We start from the raw sequence: 17,650 nt of genomic DNA on the forward strand, positions 1-17,650 counted from the left end.
TCATCCAGAGTGATCATGGGCCTCTTGGCTGCATCTCTGATCAGTCTTCTCCTTGTCTGAGCTGAAAGTTTAGAGGGACGGCCAGGTCTTGGTAGATTTGCAGTGGTCTGATACTCCTTCCATTTCAAAATGATCGCTTGCACAGTGCTCCTTGGGATGTTTAAAGCTTGGGAAATCTTTTTGTATCCAAATCCGGCTTTAAACTTCTCCACAACAGTATTACGGACCTGCCTGGTGTGTTCCTTGCTCTCTGTGCTTTCAACAGAACCCTGAGACTATCACAGAGCAGGTGCATTTATACAGAGACTTGATTACACACAGGCGGATTCTATTTATCACCATCAGTCATTTAGGATAACAATGGATCATTCAGAGATCCTCGCTGAACTTCTGGAGTGAGTTTGCTGCACTGAAAGTAAAGGGGCCGAATATTTTTGCACGCACCACTTTTCAGTTTTTTATTTGCTAAAAAAGTTTAAAATATCCAATAGATTTCGTTCCACTTCACGATTGTGTCCAACTTGTTGGTGATTCTTCACAAAAAATAAAATTTTTATATCTTTATGTTTGAAGCCTGAAATGTGGCAAAAGGTTGAAAAGTTCAAGGGGGCCGAATACTTTCGCAAGGCACTGTATATGTATGTGTGTATGTATATATATATATATATATATATATATATATATATATATATATATATAATGGCACTGTGTTTTTTGTTTTATTTTTTAAATCCTTGAAGTACAGCTTGTCAGTTTGGCCAGTCCTGATTGGTGCTGTGCCAGTCACATGACTAAAAAAAATCATTTTAAAAAGAGCAATTCAAATTGAATTATACATTTAAAAAAAACAGTTTTCCTGTTCCCAATAAATCTTTACTGAACATCAAATGTGTATTTTTTTTATTCTTTAATATGGTGTAAGCGGAGTCAAAGATAATTGACACTAGCTTTCATTTTGATCAAATGGCATCTGCGTCCAAGGCTTTATTTTTGATTTTTTTTTACTTTACAGATATTAGCAATTCCATTTGATATATTTAATGGTGTTTTATATTTAAACTAAGCATTTTTGTGAGTTTCCTTGTGAATGTAATCTATCAGCATACCATATCCCACCCCCATAGTGTTTAGCAATAGGAGGACATGGAGGAGGAGGAAGGGGAGTGTAATTTACCACTATGTATACGCCCACATGTGTGACTCTATAGTCATGTGGGCTGCACAAAAAAAAGAGGAGGAAAGTAATAGCTTAGAAAGGAACTGAAATTGGAGCATGCTCCGTAGAGGATACCAGCTGGTCTACACAATCTCAAGGTGCATTGGGGACACAGAGGGACAATGAGAGGGACAGCTAAAGGCAGTATCAACCAGGTATATTTCACTCTACACAAAATAAACACTTTAGTGGATTTGTGCGTATGAACACTTTGTTATGTAGTATGTAATGAGAGTTTTTCATAGTCTGGGTTTAACTTTAAGGCAAACAAACATAGGTAATATAACTACACTTATACCTAGTTAACAGAACAAAAGCCTTTGAAAGTGTACAATACCTAATGTGCTGCTCTGACAAATTTTTGAGAATTACTCAAATGTTAATTTTTACAAAGGCTGCTGCCTCATTTTTTAAGATGGCAATTTGCATATACTCCAGAATGTTATGGAGAGTGATCAGATGAACTGCAATTAATTGCAAAGACCCTCATTAAAATTAACTTAATCCCAAAAATAAAAACATTCCCACTGCATTTTAGCCCTGCCACAAAAGGACCAGCTGACATCATGTCAGTGATTCTCTCGTTAACACAGGTGTCAGTGTTGATGAGGACAGGGCTGGAAATCACTCTGTAATGCTGACTGAGTTAGTATAACAGACTAAAAGCTTTAAAAGGAGGGTGATGCTTGAAATCATTGTTCTCCCTCTATTAAACATGGTTACGTGCAAGGAAAAACATGCAGTCATCATTGCTTTGCACACAAAGGGATTCACGTGCAAGGATATTGCTGCTACTAAGATTGCACCTAAATTAACCATTTATTAAATCATCAAGAACTTCAAAGAAAGGGCTTCAATTGTTGTGAAGAAGGCTTCAGGGTGCCCAAAAAAGTCCAGCAAGCACCATGACCATCTCCTACAGTTGATTCTACTGCAGGATCAGGGCACCACCAGTGCAGAGCTTGCTCAGAAATGGTAGCAGGCAGGTGTGAGTGCATCGGCATGCACAGTGAGGAGAAGACTTTTGGAGGATGGCCTGGTGTCGAGGGACAGCAAAGAAGCCACATCTCTCCAGGAAAAACATCCAGGACAGACTGATCTTCTGCAAAAGGTACAGGGATTGGACTGCTGACGACTGGGGGTAAAGTCATTTTTTCTGATGAATCCCCATTCCGACTGGGGCATCCAGAAAAAATCTTGACCAGAGAATAAAAGGTGACCGCTACCATCAGCCCTGTGTCATGCCAACAGTAAAGCATCTGGAGACCATTCATGTGTGGGGTTGCTTCTCAGCCAAGGGAGTGGGCTCACTTACATATTTGCCTAAGAACACAGAACAGTACAAAAACATCCTCCGAGAGCAACTTCTTCCAACCATCCACCACCAAGAACAGTTTGGTGAGGAACAATGCCTTTTCCATCATGATGGAGCACCTTGCCATAAGGCAAAAGTGATAATTAAAAAAAATCTTTGGAAAACAGCGCTGTCCAAAAAATTACTAAATTCTTCAAAAAAAGCCTATGCCAGTGAAGCAAGCTTTAAAAATAATATGAGTACTAACAATAAACTAAATATAAATTCTTGCCGCAACACAATGTGAGATACCCACAATATACAAAAACCAAAAAATAAAGCTGCGCTAAAACTTATAAAGTGCCAAAATGATATTGTGACATATTAAATTCTAATATATAAAAGTGATAATTAGGTGGCCTGGGGAACTTTTGGGTCCATGGCCAGGAAACTCCCCAGACCTTAATCCCATTGAGAACTTATGGTCAGTCCTCCAGAGGCTTGTGAACAAAAAACCCCCCACAAATTCTGACAAACTCCAAGCATTGATTATGCAAGAATGGGCTGCCATCATTCGGGATGTGGCCCAGAAGCTGATAGACAGCATGCTAGGGCAAATTACAGAGGTCTTAAAAAAGAAGGGTCAACACTGCAAATATTGACTCTTTGCATAAACTTCATCTAATTGTCAATAAAAACCTTTGACACTTATGAAATGCTTGTAATTATATTTCAGTATATCATAGTAACATCTGACAAAAAGATCTAAAAACACTGAAGCAGCAGAGTTTGTGAAAATTAAAATTTGTGTCATTCTCAAAACTTTTGGCCAGGGCTGTAAATATTTGTTGCACCAAGAAAGAAAAAAAAATGTTTCAGTGTCATCAATAATCTAATCTAAATTGAAAACTTTGGAAAGTGTTGTGTATTGGTCTACAAAAAGGGTAATAAAAACAACTCCAGCGGAATATTCACAAATGGTAATGTGTGGCCATATGTTTTGCCCGCTGTGGCGGATTACCTCTGCCCTACTTCTAGGCAGACGCAAGCCATATTTTCCCTTCTAGCAGTGGAGGATGTGGGAGCCCTGTTAGCTTGTATTCACCCTGTATTATATTGGAGCTTGTTATCATTTTATTTTGTTGTTGTGCAGGATCCGTTCTGTAAATGATGACATTCTTAATTTTACTCTGGAGTTCACTAATTGGAAGAGGCTGTCTGCAGATGTGGGGCTGCTCCTGTCCACCCACGCAGAAGATTTCACCTGGATTCCACAGAAGCATTTCGGTAAGTAAACAACTGTCAAATGAATTCTCTATGCCTCCGTTTACTATGATTAGAGGGGAAACAGCTCTTCAGGGCATCTGCAAAGGGTTGCCGCAGCACAAGACTGAATGAGATGTGTGAAGGCTGTCTGTACATTTCTAATGCGTGGCTGCAAGAAGAGGTACCAAAAATAATGCTGTTATATCACCCCGTAGGTTGCTAGGAAGGGTCAGGAGTGTATTTGTAAATTATATTGCACTGTATGTGCAGTCATGATTAAGAGGAAGGAAAGCCAACACATCTTCCTTTGGTTAAAAGTTAAATGGATAAATATAAATCCCGCTACGCTTAGTCATCTTTCTATATATATATATATATATATATATCCCATTGTTGGTACTCGCATTGCTTAGCGTAGGGCCTCATGCAGAGGCACCTTGTTAGTGAAGGATGAATGCAGTGTAGATTTCTTTCTTATAATTACAAGAACAGGTTTTTAAGCTATTCTGTCTCTAAAATCAAAGTTCAGATTACATGGTTCCTTGCAACGAAGACATGGACTACTTAGGCCGCGTACACACGGGCGGATTGTCTGTCCAACTTATTCCGCTGAACCGTGTTTCAGCGGACAATCCGCTCGTGTGTGGGCTTCAGCTGACTTTTTCAGCGGACTGTCTGACGAACAAAGTCTTACGGAATTTCCGTAATTTTGTCCGTTCAAACTTGGTTTTGTCCGTCCAAACTTGGTTTCAGCGGACAGTCCGCTCGTGTGTAGGCAGGTTGGACGGACTAAGTATGGCGCATGCTCAGAAAGGATTTACACGGCCGAAGGTTGCATTGCAGTGTATAGGACGTCATTTTTCTAGTCCCGTCGTACGTGCTGTACACGTCATCGCGCACGCTTTCAGCGGACTGTCTGCTCATCGTGTGTGGTCAAGTCCGTTCATTCAAATTTTGAACGGACTGTCTGTCGGATTGTCTGACGAACTTAGTTGGGCAGACAATCCGCCCGTGTGTACACGGCCTTACTCCTCACGTTGTTCATGTCATTGATCCATGCAAAAGTGAAGAGTAAGGGCCGGTTCACACTGCAGGCGATGCGAGGCGACACGACTTGCCTCGCCGCAATCTGACAAGTCGCCCCCGTTCTGTACAATGGAACCGTTCTGAGAGGAGCGACTCGAGTCGCTCCGACTCAGAAAAAAGGTTCCTGTACTACTTCTGGGCGACCCCGGGGCGACTTGCATTGACTTCTATACAGAAGTCATTTGCAAATCGCAGCTGAGGTCACGGCAGGTCGCGGCGAGGCAAGTCGGTGTCGCCTCGCATCGCCCGCAGTGTGAACCGGCCCTAAGGCCCCATTCACACCTGAGCATTTTGTAGCTTGAAGCCTCAAGCTAAAAAAGGCTTGAGGGCGAAAAAATACATTATTCTCTATGGAGATGGTTCACATCTCCACTCCAAGTCACCTGAAATCCAACGGCTGAAGCTCAAACAAGTTCTGGACCCTTTTTTGACGCTCATATCTGGCAGATTTGGGCGTTTTTGGAGCATATTCACCCAGAAAGCAGATGAAAAAAATCTAAAAACATAGCAACAAATGATAAAACAGATGATTGTTTTTCCTATTGGCTAATAAAAAAAAAACAAAGCTCAAAAACGTTGGAAAACACTGCATGGAAACGCGTAAATATGCACGGAAAAACAATACGCTCAGGTGTGAATGTGGCCTCAACGCCCGCTTAGGATCCTGTAGACACTTCTGGGAGTGCTGATTTCCTGGTACCCCACTGCGCAACTGTGGTTCCTTCCTCTGGCCCTGTGTCAATACAGGATGCATTACTGATGTTGGGGCTTGCGGATCAAAGCACTGAGAGCAGCACGGGATTTGGAACCCCGTACTTACAAAAGTGTTGGATTGTGCAGGATCTTCAGTTGGCGATTTCTTTTCACTATTGCAGAGATGAGCAACAGGAGGGTTTGTATTTCGTGTCTTCTCTGCAGGGAACATGTGTTTTAGTGGAGGAGTTTCTTTAACATGGAGGATGGCAACACAAAAAATAAAACCAGAGAACCACAAAACTAGGAGATACACCCCTTTTATTATTTCCCCCCACCCAAGAGGTTGCTTTATAGGTCACCAGCTCACCTTAACATATCAAGGGTGTCAGCCTCATAACTAAATAAATACTACAAAAATGAAACTTAAGGCCAAAGGAGCCCACCAGGTGAGAAGTTACAAAAAGACCAAGAGCATGCTTCTGGCTTTAGTCTTTTGAACCACTAAATCAAACAAATGCAGTGAAGGAATTCTAACTTTTTTTTAATTTTGACTAATTATTATTACAGACTAATTACGTCATTTATCTCTTTAAAGCGTATCTTCAGTCTATTTTTAAACTTCCTTCTAACGGCTTTCTCTCCCACTCTATAATACTATAATACCAATGGATGAAAGAAAAAAATTATAATTCTAGCTCCAAATACCTTTTTTATTTGTTGTCTCCACAGTGCCCTCTCCACTTTCTTCTTCCCTCTCGTAGACAAATTATGTCAAAACTGTAATGATTCCTGGGATGTTTTCATCAGCAATCCCAGGAGTCTTCAGGCTTTTTTTTTTTATTATTGTGAGGGAGCTGGAGAAGGGTGGAGGACCGGCAGAGACAGGCAAGGGATGGACAGAGATGGTGTGTAGTGCACAAGCATAGATTTCGATGTGTACTGCGCATGTGCAAACTCGCTGTGCACCACTGAGAAGCGTCATGAATTCCCTGGAAAACTGAGGGTGTTGGCTTAAGCTGCCCTCAGTTAAAATGACACCGTGGCATTTAGAGCCGGTTCAACACGACTTCCAGCGCGACTTTGGGAGGCAACTTGGACACGACTTGAGTAAGAATCACAGCACAACTTGAGGCAACTTACAAGGCAACTTGAAGTTGCCTCCAGGACAGGAGACTTTGCCAGTGGCCAATCGCATAATAATCAGCTCTGTGGGAGGGAGGGGTTTGCCTCGAAAACCATTTTTACTTCTTGGAAAGTTGCTTCAGTTAAGACAGGGGATCAGACTTGGAGGCAACTTCCATTGAAATTAATGGGTACAAGTCGCCTAGAAGTCTGATTCAAGTTGTACAGGAACCTTTTCTGAAGTCGGAGCGACTTCAGTAGTGTACATTAAGACGGCTCCATTCACTTCCATTGATTTTCTCAACCGCGTGACTTGGGGCGACTTGAAGTTGGATCCCAGGTTGCCCCTGTGTGAACCGGCTCTTATGGTCAGTGTGTTTGTAGCCTGCTTTTTACACTTAAAAATGGCAGATTTAGGATAAATCAGGTTATCAAGGTTTTTACAAGCTGCATGTATTTTTCCTACAACTTTTAGGCTGGGTTCACACTATTGCCATGTTGAACTTCCAGTGATCTTTTCGGTTTAATTCATTAAGTAAATCATTTTGTTTTGTCATAATCGTAATGTTAGAATAATTCATTTTTGGAACAATTGTTTATTTTGGTAGAGTATATATTCATTGTTTCAAATCAGTTTATATTTTTGGTTTTGTTATTCTTTTGTTATCTTGGAAGATTGGCCATATTCACTTTAAAGCGGAGTTCCACCTAAAAGTGGAACTTCCGCTTTAAGTACTCCTCGCCCCCTGACTTTTGGCATGTCATTTTTTTGGGGAGGGAGAGGGTACCTTATTTTAAGTGGGACTTGTCCCAATTCCTGCTTCCACCTTCTGGCCACATAGGCGACTCCTCCTCCTCCCCCTAGGCTGCCCCTTCCCCAAGGCAATCTTTTGGGACAGGTGACAGGTCCCAGAAGATTGCCTGTCCACTCGGAAAGTGCAGCGCGACTTGTGCATGCGTAATGCGCGCTTGGCCGTGAAGACACAAGCTGTCACAGCCGGGTGCCCACAGTTCCAATGATAGTAGCGCCGCGGAGAGGAGAGGGAGAGAGTGGAGTCTTCATACACCCGCATCGCTGGACTGTGGGATAGGTGAGTGTCTGTTTATTAAAAGTCATCAGCTACACTTTTTGTAGCTGATGACTTTTAATAAACTGAAAAAAGAGTGGAACTCCGCTTTAACATGTTCGGGTGATACTGACCGGCGTTGCGTGCATTCTAAAAGTAATGAATGGAACTAAATACATTTCGGATTCATTTGTTATGTTATGCTTTTGATATTTTAATGAATCCATCCGACAAACACAATAAGAAGGAATCATCTTCTTTCACTTTTATACTTTTCTGTATTTATTACAATATGTTTCCATTTCATATGTAATGTAATTTTTATAATAAAAAAAAATGTTAATGCTAAAAGTATCATCTGATTATTCAAGAGTCAAAGACGTCTGTGCCGCTCTCATCCAAATAAAACAAATGAATCCAAATTTAATACGTATTTATTTGCACCCCGGTCAGGAGATTGTCCATTTGCATCCTTCATTGGTGACTATGCTACTTCACAATATTTCCTTGTGAATACGAGGAATTTTGTTTGTAGAAATGTATATTGTTGAGATTATATATATATATATATATATATATATATATATATATATATATATATATATATATATATATATATATAAATAAACAATACTTTTTTACTATTTTTTGACAGCAAATCAAACCCCTGAGGAAGACCTTGACCACGCATGTCGAAATGCGTTGGAAATTTGCATATTTGATTCAATAACATGTACTGTTGTATGTCATTGTAGAATTGAATGGTGGTACATATCTCTGACCAGAGCTCAAATTTTAAACGTTTTTGAGTTTATGTCTTGTTGCTATTTTTTCAATAAAAAACTTTTCTAAAACCAATTTTTAATGATTGTAAATATGCTGCGGAAAAACCCCACTGGGGGGAGACTTTTCCATATTACGTATTAATTTGTTATGCTATTGGGTTGAATTCATTTCCCCATTCCCAACTGACTTTGTTGGGCCACGAACATACAAATTAAACGAATGGTCTCTCAACCCCAATACCAAAAGAATCGTATTAGCATATTCACGCGACGCTCACTAGAATAAAAACAAATGCATCTGAATCAATTTGGTTCATCTGTTATGTCGTTACGTTATTTCCGATGCTTCAAACATTAACAAAAGACCCAAAGTATTGCATCATCCGAATGAATATGAATTAATTTTTGGTTTTCATTTTACATTTATTTCAGATTAGTTGAAATTCATTACAGTTGTGATTCAGAGATTCGTATACGTCTGAATCTCCGAATCATGCAGATTGAGTCTGAATTTAAACACGTAATTAAACAATCAACAATTAAACATCTCACATGTCTACTTCTCACTACCTTTTTTTTTTCTTTTTGCTATTGTTTCGTTGGATTCCCTTAGCATTGAGCCATTGCCCTGGCCCAAGCTCCAGCATAAAATAACAACCAAAAGTAATCTGATGTTTTAAAAGGCCTATTTATCTTTAACCACTTCAGCCCCGGAAGATTTACCCCCTTCAAGACCAGGCCATTTTTTACGGTACCGTGTTACTTACTGATAATCACGCGGTTGTGCGACGCTGTACCCAAATAAAATGAATGTATTTTTTTCCCCACAAATAGAACTCTCTTTTGGTGGTATTTGATCACCTCTGCAGTTTTTATTTTGTGCACTATAAACAAAAAACTGTCAATTATGAAAAAAAAACGTGCTTTTCTGCTATAAAATTTATCCAATTAAAAAAAAAATAAATGTCTTCATAAATTTAGGCCAATATGTATTCTGCCACATATTTTTGGGAAAAAAAAACAATGCCGCGTACACACGATCTGCGTTCCGGACAGAAAAAGACCGGTGAGAGCTTTTCATCGGAAAATGCGACTGTGTGTATGCTCCATCGGAATTTAGCTGTCCGAATTTCCACCAGCCAAAAATTGATAGCATGTTCTCAATTTTCCCAACGGAAAAACTTTCGGTAATTCCAATCGTGTGTATGCAATTCCGACACGCCAGAAATCACGCATGCTCAGATTCAACTACGAGACAGAAGCTATTGGCTACTGGCTATTGAACTTCCTTTTTCTAGTCCCGTCATATGTGTTGTACGTCAGCGCGTTATAAACGATCGGAATTTGATGTGACTGTGTGTAGGCAAGACAGCTTGAGCCGAATTCCGGTGAAATTTAGTCGGGAAAACCATCAGAGCTTTTTCTGACGAGAATTCCGATCGTGTACGCAGCATCAGCATCTATTGATTTACGCGAACATTATAGTGTCTACAAGCGATGATATACAGCTATGAAATTTTTTTTTTTCATACTAGTAATGGCGGCGACTTATAGCAGGACTGTGATATTGCAGCGGACAATCGGACACCAAATTACACTTTTGACACTTTGCTGGGAACCAGTGACCCTAGTACAGTGATCAGTGCTAAAAGTTTGCACTGTCTCTGTACTAATGACCCTGGCTGGGAAGGGGTTAACGCAGACATCCCAAGTCTCCCGCGAGGTGCGGAAGCCTCCCGCATTTCAGGGGCGCCTCCCGGACACCCGCAAGTGCTGCCCGATATCCCAGCTGCGGAGCTGATTCTGGATGGTCCCCTGGTTCACAGTCGGGGATAATCAGTGCAGTAGGAGGGACAGCTGTGAGCACCGATCTCCCTGTATAGCTGACATCCGCTTTTCCTTTTCTTCCTAGTGCAGCTGTTGGCTTCCCGACTGTTCCCTGTATCCTCCTCAAGCCCCCCCCCCTTCGTGTTCTACCCCCCCCTGTTCTTCTCCCCCATTCTTCTACAGCTCCTCTCCGTGTCCTTCTTCCCCCACCCCCTCCCCCGTCTTCCTGCTGCGCCCCCTCATCCCCCACAGCTGGCTTCCCTCCTCTCTTCTCCCGCCGGAAATGGGGATCTGTCAGGATGGAGAGCGGAGGGAAGGACCCTTCCTTTTCTGAATTGGACATATGGAGCGAGATCTGTGAGTTACTCTGCTCAGTTAATGAATGGAGCCTCTGTCTTCTGTCCATTCATCTTCAATGCTGAGAAAAGTACTTGGGAATTTGTGTCCTCAGCCTTTTTCTCTGTCTCAAAGGGGAGACGTCAGGGGTCTGTTATTAACCCTCAACAGGGTTGATAAAAAAAAATGAAATAAACAATGATAAAAAATGGAATTAGAAAAAAAATAGAAAATAAAAAACTACCGACACCACCCCCCTGCCCTACCTACACAGTCTTCTGCCCCACCCCCCTTCCCACAAAAAGCATTGTGAATTAAAAAATAAATCAAATAAAAAAATGTAAAAATAAAAACTACTGACACCACATCCACTGCCCTACTGACACCATCACCACCACATACTTCCCACCCTTATCCAGATGCACTGTGAAAAAAATATTTGCAGAAAATAATAAAAACAACAACATTTTTTAAAATAATAGAAAAAACAAAAAACTACTGACACACTGCTCTACTGACACTGTCCACTAAACCCCCCACCTCCCCAACCCCAATTATTGTGAAATTTTTTTTATTTTTATTATTATCTTTTAAAAAAAAAAAATTAAGAACTACTGACGCCATCCACTGCCCTACTGACACCATTCTGTACACTCCGCACTCCTCTCCTGCATATACTACCCACCGCCATAAACTTCATACTCCTCTCCTGCACATATTACCTACCGCCATACTCTCCGCAATGTACATTCCCTATTTTACATTAGTACATTCTGCAATATGTAAGTCATCTCAGACTCTATTAAATCACACCCCATTTAAGCCACGCCCACCCCCTGAAATGAGTTTGCCACCTCCCTGAAATTAGTTTTTGCAGGTTGGGATGTCTGTTAACATCAGGGGTGATCAAAGGGTTAAATGTGTGCCTAGCCAGTATTTTTGTGCACTGTGTTGGGTGCTTTTACTAAGGGAAGAGATGGCATTTATTCCCTGCTTTGCAGGAACAAAAATTCCATATTTGATCCCCTGTCAGAAGGGAAATCTGCCTTGTTTACATAGGCAGATCTCAGTTCTGTGTGTTTTATGGACGGTCAGTGGGTGCCGGAAGACACCCGGCCAGTGGTGTCACTAGGGTTGGTGTCACCCGTTGCGAAAAAAAAATGGTGTCACCCCCCCACCAACTATAGTTCCCCCCTCAGTACAGACCCCCCTCCACTAACTACAGACCCTCTTCCCACAGTATAGATCCCCCTCCCTCAATACAGACCACCCTCCATCAATATAGACCCCCCTCCCTCAGTACAGACACCCCTTCAGTGCAGACACCCCCACCTGAGTGCAGAACCCCCCAGCATTACAGACCCCCCAGCAGTACAGACCCCCCAGCAGTACAGACCCCCCAGCAGTACAGACCCCCCAGCAGTACAGACCCCCCAGCAGTACAGACAACCCCTCAGTGCAGACCTACCTTTAGTACAGACACCCCCGCCTCAGTGCAGACCCGCCAGTGCAGAACCCCCCAACAGTACAGACCCCCCAGCAGTACAGACACCCCCCCTCAGTGCAGACTCCCCAGCAGTACAGACCCCCCACCCCCAGTGCAGACCCCCCACCCCCAGTGCAGACCCCCCAGTGCAGACACCCCCCTCCAGTGCAGACACCTCCCTCAGTGCAGACACCCCCCCAGTGCAGACACCCCCCCCCCCCAGTGCAGACCAACCAGTGCAGACCTCCCAGCGCAGACCTCCCAGCGCAGACACCCCCCCAGTGCAGACTCCCCCCTTACATACCTCAGAACAGACAATCATACACACACGGCGGTGTGTCCCTCGAGCTCGGCTCCTCCTCCTCTGTGGATGTAAACAGAGAGGAAGAGGAGGCGGCTTCGTTCCACTCTGCTGAGGGATACAGCCGCGGCGCAGGACAGGGCAGTGGGTGGTGTTAGCAGTGGCACTACCCACGGGTGTTGCCCCTCTGGCGGGTGTCACCCGGGTGCGGCTGCACCCGCCTAGCAATGCCACTGCCCCTCTGTGCAGACACCCCCCCGTGCAGACACCCCCAAGCGCAGACACCCCCCCCCAGTGAAGAAACCCCCAGTGCAGACACCCCCACCAGTGCAGACAACCCCCTTACATACCTCAGAATAGCAGACAATCATACACACACAGCGGTGTGTGTCCCTCGAACCCCGCTCCTCATCCTCTGTGGATGTAAACAGAAAGGAGGCGGCTTCGTTATGCTCCGCTGAGGGACACAGCTGCGGGACAGGGCAGCGGGCGGTGTTAGCGGTGGCACTACCCATGGGTGTCACCCCTCTGGCGGGTGTCACTGCGCCCGGCACCCACAGATCGGCTGTGATTAATCAGTGCGTACGCACCCCCTGCAGGCGAAAGTGCCGAATCATGTATATATATATATATATATATATATATATATATATAGAGCCGCCCTGTAGCAGTAATTCTGCTATGGGGCGGACGGCAAGTGGTTAAAGCCCATGTCCTAGCCCTTACCCACATGGTCCCAATCAACGGTTTCTGTTGTATGCCTCCCCACTGTAATCTTTACTTGTTTATGTCATACTTGCCTTTTTTTCTGAAGTCTTATGCTCATGCCTAAGTGTTTTTCTGACACTTGTTGCTTCCAAGTTAAAATCAATATTTTTTGCTTGAAAATTACTTTGAACCCCCAAACATTACATGTATATTTTTAGCAGAGACTCTAGAGAATAAAATGGCGATCATTGCAATATTTTATGTCACACTGTATTTGCGCAGCGATCTTTCAAATACAGTTTTTTTTTTTTAAGAAATATACTTTCATGAATAAAATAACACAAAACAGTAAAGTTAGCCCAATTTTTTTGTTTAATGTGAATAGCTACCTAATGCCACAGGGCACAAACGATACTGCCAGCAAAAGACCAATGAGAGTTTTTGGTCGAAAAATGTGACTGTGTGTATGCTCCATCGGACTTTTGCTGGCGGAATTCCCGCCAGCAAAAGATTGAGAGCAGGTTCTCTATTTTTCGGTCGGAAAAATTTCCGATCGAAAATTCTGATCATCTGTAGCAATAACATCACGCAAAATTCCTACGCATGCTCGGAAACAATTTGACGCATGCTCGGGAGCATTGAACTTAATTTTCTCGGCTTGTCGTAGTGTTGTATCTCACTGCGTTCTTGACGGTCGAAAGTTCAAAGAACTTTTGTGTGACCGTGTGTATGCAAGCCAAGCTTGAGCGGAATTCCGTCGGAAAACCATCCAAGATTTTTCGGACTGAAATTCCACTCGTATATACGGGGCATAACATGTTATGCTTTTTAAATTGCTCACATTCATGGAATGGCGACAAACTTTGGTACTTAAAAATCTCCATGTCTACAAGTTACCAGTTTAGAGTTACAGAGGAGGTCTTTTGCTAGAATTATTGCTCCCACTCTAACTATTGTGGCGATACCTCACATGTTTGGTTTGAACACTGTTTACATTTGCGGGCACGACATACGTATGCATTTGATTCTGCGCGCGGGCATGGAGGGATGTGGTGCTTTAAACTTTTTTCTTTTTGTTAATTATTTTTATTTTTTACACTGTCCCTTCAAAAAAAAATTCTGATCACTTTTATTGCTGTCACAAGGAATGTAAGCATCCCTTGTGACCGTATTAGGCACTGACAGGTATTCTTTATGGAGGGATCGGGGGGGTCTATAAGACTCCAAATCCCTCCTTTGCACTTAAAAGCATTCAAAACACCAAGTTTGGCAGGTTTTTTTCAAATTTTGCCCCATTTAAGTCTTCAGTAAAACGGAAGTGATGTCATGACATCACTTCCGGGTTACTAGATCCGAGACCTGATCAAAGCCTATTCCAGCTTCGATCGGGTCTCCAGCCAGCCAGTGGACATGTCGGCTGATCGCTGGGGCCTCCCAGTGGGATGAGAGAGCCCGGGCAAGCCGGAGAAGGTGGCGGGTGGGGGGGGACGTCCCCTCCCGCTGCTTGTGACAACAGCCAGTTGTCACAAGAAAGCTGTCGGCTCTAAAAAACGAAAAAACGGTACAGGGGCGATGATTACAGCTGCATGCATCACCCTGATATAACCCCTTCAAGCCCAAAGCTGCATATTTGCATTCCATCGCCATGAAGGGGTTAAAGAGGAGGTCTATCCCCCCCCCCCACGAAAAAACAAGTCCTGGGGGAGGAAAACTACCAAACAGAATGCTAAAGCCTCTTTATGAAGGGGCGCCCCCGCTCTTTCGAGTGGGGGGAAGACTGCTACAGTTCTGAAGGGTCTGGCAGGAGGATTTTCAGGACAGATGGGTTGTCTCTACAATAACTCTAGGTTACAAACTAGAGTTCAGAGAATTCCCATCTCCTTGTTTCCTCATATCAAATGTTCCCAAAGATCCAGAGAAAAAGAAATCTCTCCTTCAAGGGTTAGACTGACTTGTCGCAAAAAGTGATCTTGGTGGTTCCCATGGAAGAGTGGGGGTTGCGGTTTTATTCAAACCTTTTCACTGTGCCAAATGTAGATGTCAGACCCATTCGGGATCTCAAAGATCTAAGCCGGTTCCTGAAAATTCAATCTTTTCGCAAGGAGAACTTCTGGCATCAATCAACATAAAGGATGCATACCTGCATGTACCTATTTCCCCCGCTCATCAGAAATATATGCGGTTCGAAGTGGAAAAACTTCATTTTCAGTTTGTAGCTCTACCTTTCATTCTAGCTACTGCACCTCAGGTGTTTTCAAAGGTCCTGGCCCCTTCTCTGGCCAGATTAAGGTTCCAGGGTATAACGATTATAGCTTACCTAGACAACCTGCTCTTAATAGACCGGCCGGTATCCAGCTTATACCAAAGCTTGGTCACCACAGGCAACTACCTGGAATGCCTAGGTTGGGTCCTCAACCTAGAGAAGTCTTCTTTAAAGCCAGTAGATACAACCCAGAAGAGGGTATTTTTACCCCAGGAAAAAATCTGCGCCATAAAGGAGCTGGTTCAGGTGGTCATGGCGAAGAAGGGTCCTTCTATTCGCCTTTGCATGAGGTTGTTGGGAAAGATGGGGGCTTCATTGGAAGCAGTTCCCTATGCTTAGTTTCATTTGAGACTGATGCAAGACAGTATCCTGTCTGCCTGGAACAAGAAAGTCCAGGCACTAGATTTTCCGATGCATTTGTAGCCTATAGTGCGTCAGAGCCTCAGTTGGTGGTTGATACCCGAGAAGCTGCGGAAAGGGAAATCCTTCTTACCAGTTACCTGGAAAGTGATAACAGATGCCAGGCTTTTGGGTTGGGGGAGCAGTCTTGGAAGAGACAACTGTCCAAGGAAAATGCTCCAGAACCGAAGGGACCTTACCCATCAACATTCTAGAGATTCGGGCAGCGTACCTAGCTCTAAAGGCCTGGACATTCAGGTTGCGGGGTTGTCCTGTCAGGATCCAATCCGACAGTGCCACAGCAGTGGCTTATATCAACCAAGAGGGAGCACCAAAATTCATCTTCATTCCAGGGGTAGAGAACTGGCAGGTGGACTACTTAAGTCACCAGCAGTTGTTCCCGAGGGAATGGTCCCTTCACCCTGACATCTTACTGGCTATATGCCAAAGATGGGGGATCCCGGACGTAGATCTGTTTGCGTGCAAGTTCGATAACAAGGTCGACAACTTTGTGTCAAGAACAAGGGATCAAATATATAGATAATAACAGCGGTAGTGGTATAAAGTACTACCATATAACACGCTGAACAATGTGAAAAAATATTCAAAAGATGCATGTCCTTTATGACGCCCTGGAGTAGGGGCGAAAAACGTCTACGTATTTCCGGTATAGTGAACCAGTGATGCTGATGGTGCGAACCCGGAAACACACTGATGCCTGTTTTAGCCCATTGTCTCGTGAGTGACATATGTTAGCAGCGCAGTGTGTTTTGTACCGGCAGTGCTTCACATGTATGTTTCTCTTTTTTACCTCGTTATATATCAATACCCAGGATTCCTCTGAGATATATCACCTTTGGAAACTTGGATATTTACGTTACCTCCTCAAACCTCTAAGCCTGTTTGACCCCGGACTATAAAGTTGAGGGTCTATTAACTCTGGTGAGTGGGGTCACGAGAGGAGAGATCATCTAAAGCCCCATACACACTATCAGTTTTTCTGCTGAGTTTTTCCTTCAGATTTACCAAAACCATATTATATGAGGGCAAACCTTAGGAGTTTCAATGTGTATGCAACCAGGCAGGCCCTTGCATTACATGGTTTTGGTAAATCTGATGGAAAAACTGATAGTGTGTATGGGGCTTAATTGGAAGCACTTATCCAGTAATATTGATGACTATTGGATGCATCCAGCACTTTTTGAATATTTTCTGACATTGTTTAGTGTGTTATATTGTTTAATGTGTTATATTATTGTGTTATATTGTGTCATGTAGTAGCAATTTATTCTGCTAGCACTGATATTATATTTACATGCTGGATGCACCTAGCACCGTTTGAATATTTTTTCACATTGTTCAGTGTGTTATATGGTAGCACTTTATTCCGCTAGTGCTGTTATTATCTATATATTTCATCCATCAAGGTTCCAGTACCAGCAGCTGCGGTCTCTCAAGTCATTTTAAGTTTTTACTTTATTTTCTCCACTAAGTGTAAGTTTTTTGTTTAAGGACAAGGGATCCACTTGCATGCGGAACGGATGCGTTGGTGACCCAGTGGGATCAGTACTCACTGATTTATGCATTCCCTCCTATTCTGCTGCTACCACGACTTCTTCGCAGGATCAAGCAGGAAAATAAGACAGGGGTTCTTGTGGCCCAGAAGATCTTCGTATGCAGAAATAGTAAAGATGGCGGTAGGGGCCCCATGGGCCATCCTACCTTACAAACACGAAATTTAATAGTTTGGCTATTCAAACCCACATTCTGAAGAATCACGGGCTTTAAGGCTCATTGA

General features: G+C 43.1%; 1 protein-coding gene across 3 annotated transcripts in view; it reads left to right on the forward strand.

Moving 5' to 3' along the window:
* ASB3 (ankyrin repeat and SOCS box containing 3) overlaps positions 1–17,650 on the forward strand; it is a 301,962-nt gene that overhangs the window by 231,656 nt on the left and 52,656 nt on the right. For all 3 annotated transcript variants that reach the window (XM_077485559.1, XM_077485558.1, XM_077485557.1), the window contains one exon: positions 3,664–3,797. In XM_077485559.1, coding sequence (XP_077341685.1) covers positions 3,664–3,797 — 134 coding nt within the window. The remainder of the gene's footprint in view (positions 1–3,663; positions 3,798–17,650) is intronic.

This window comes from Lithobates pipiens, unplaced genomic scaffold (assembly GCF_037356315.1).
Source record: "Lithobates pipiens isolate NorthernLeopardFrog02 unplaced genomic scaffold, aLitPip1_a1.2 Scaffold_18, whole genome shotgun sequence".
In the NCBI taxonomy this organism is placed as follows: Eukaryota; Metazoa; Chordata; class Amphibia; order Anura; family Ranidae; genus Lithobates; species Lithobates pipiens.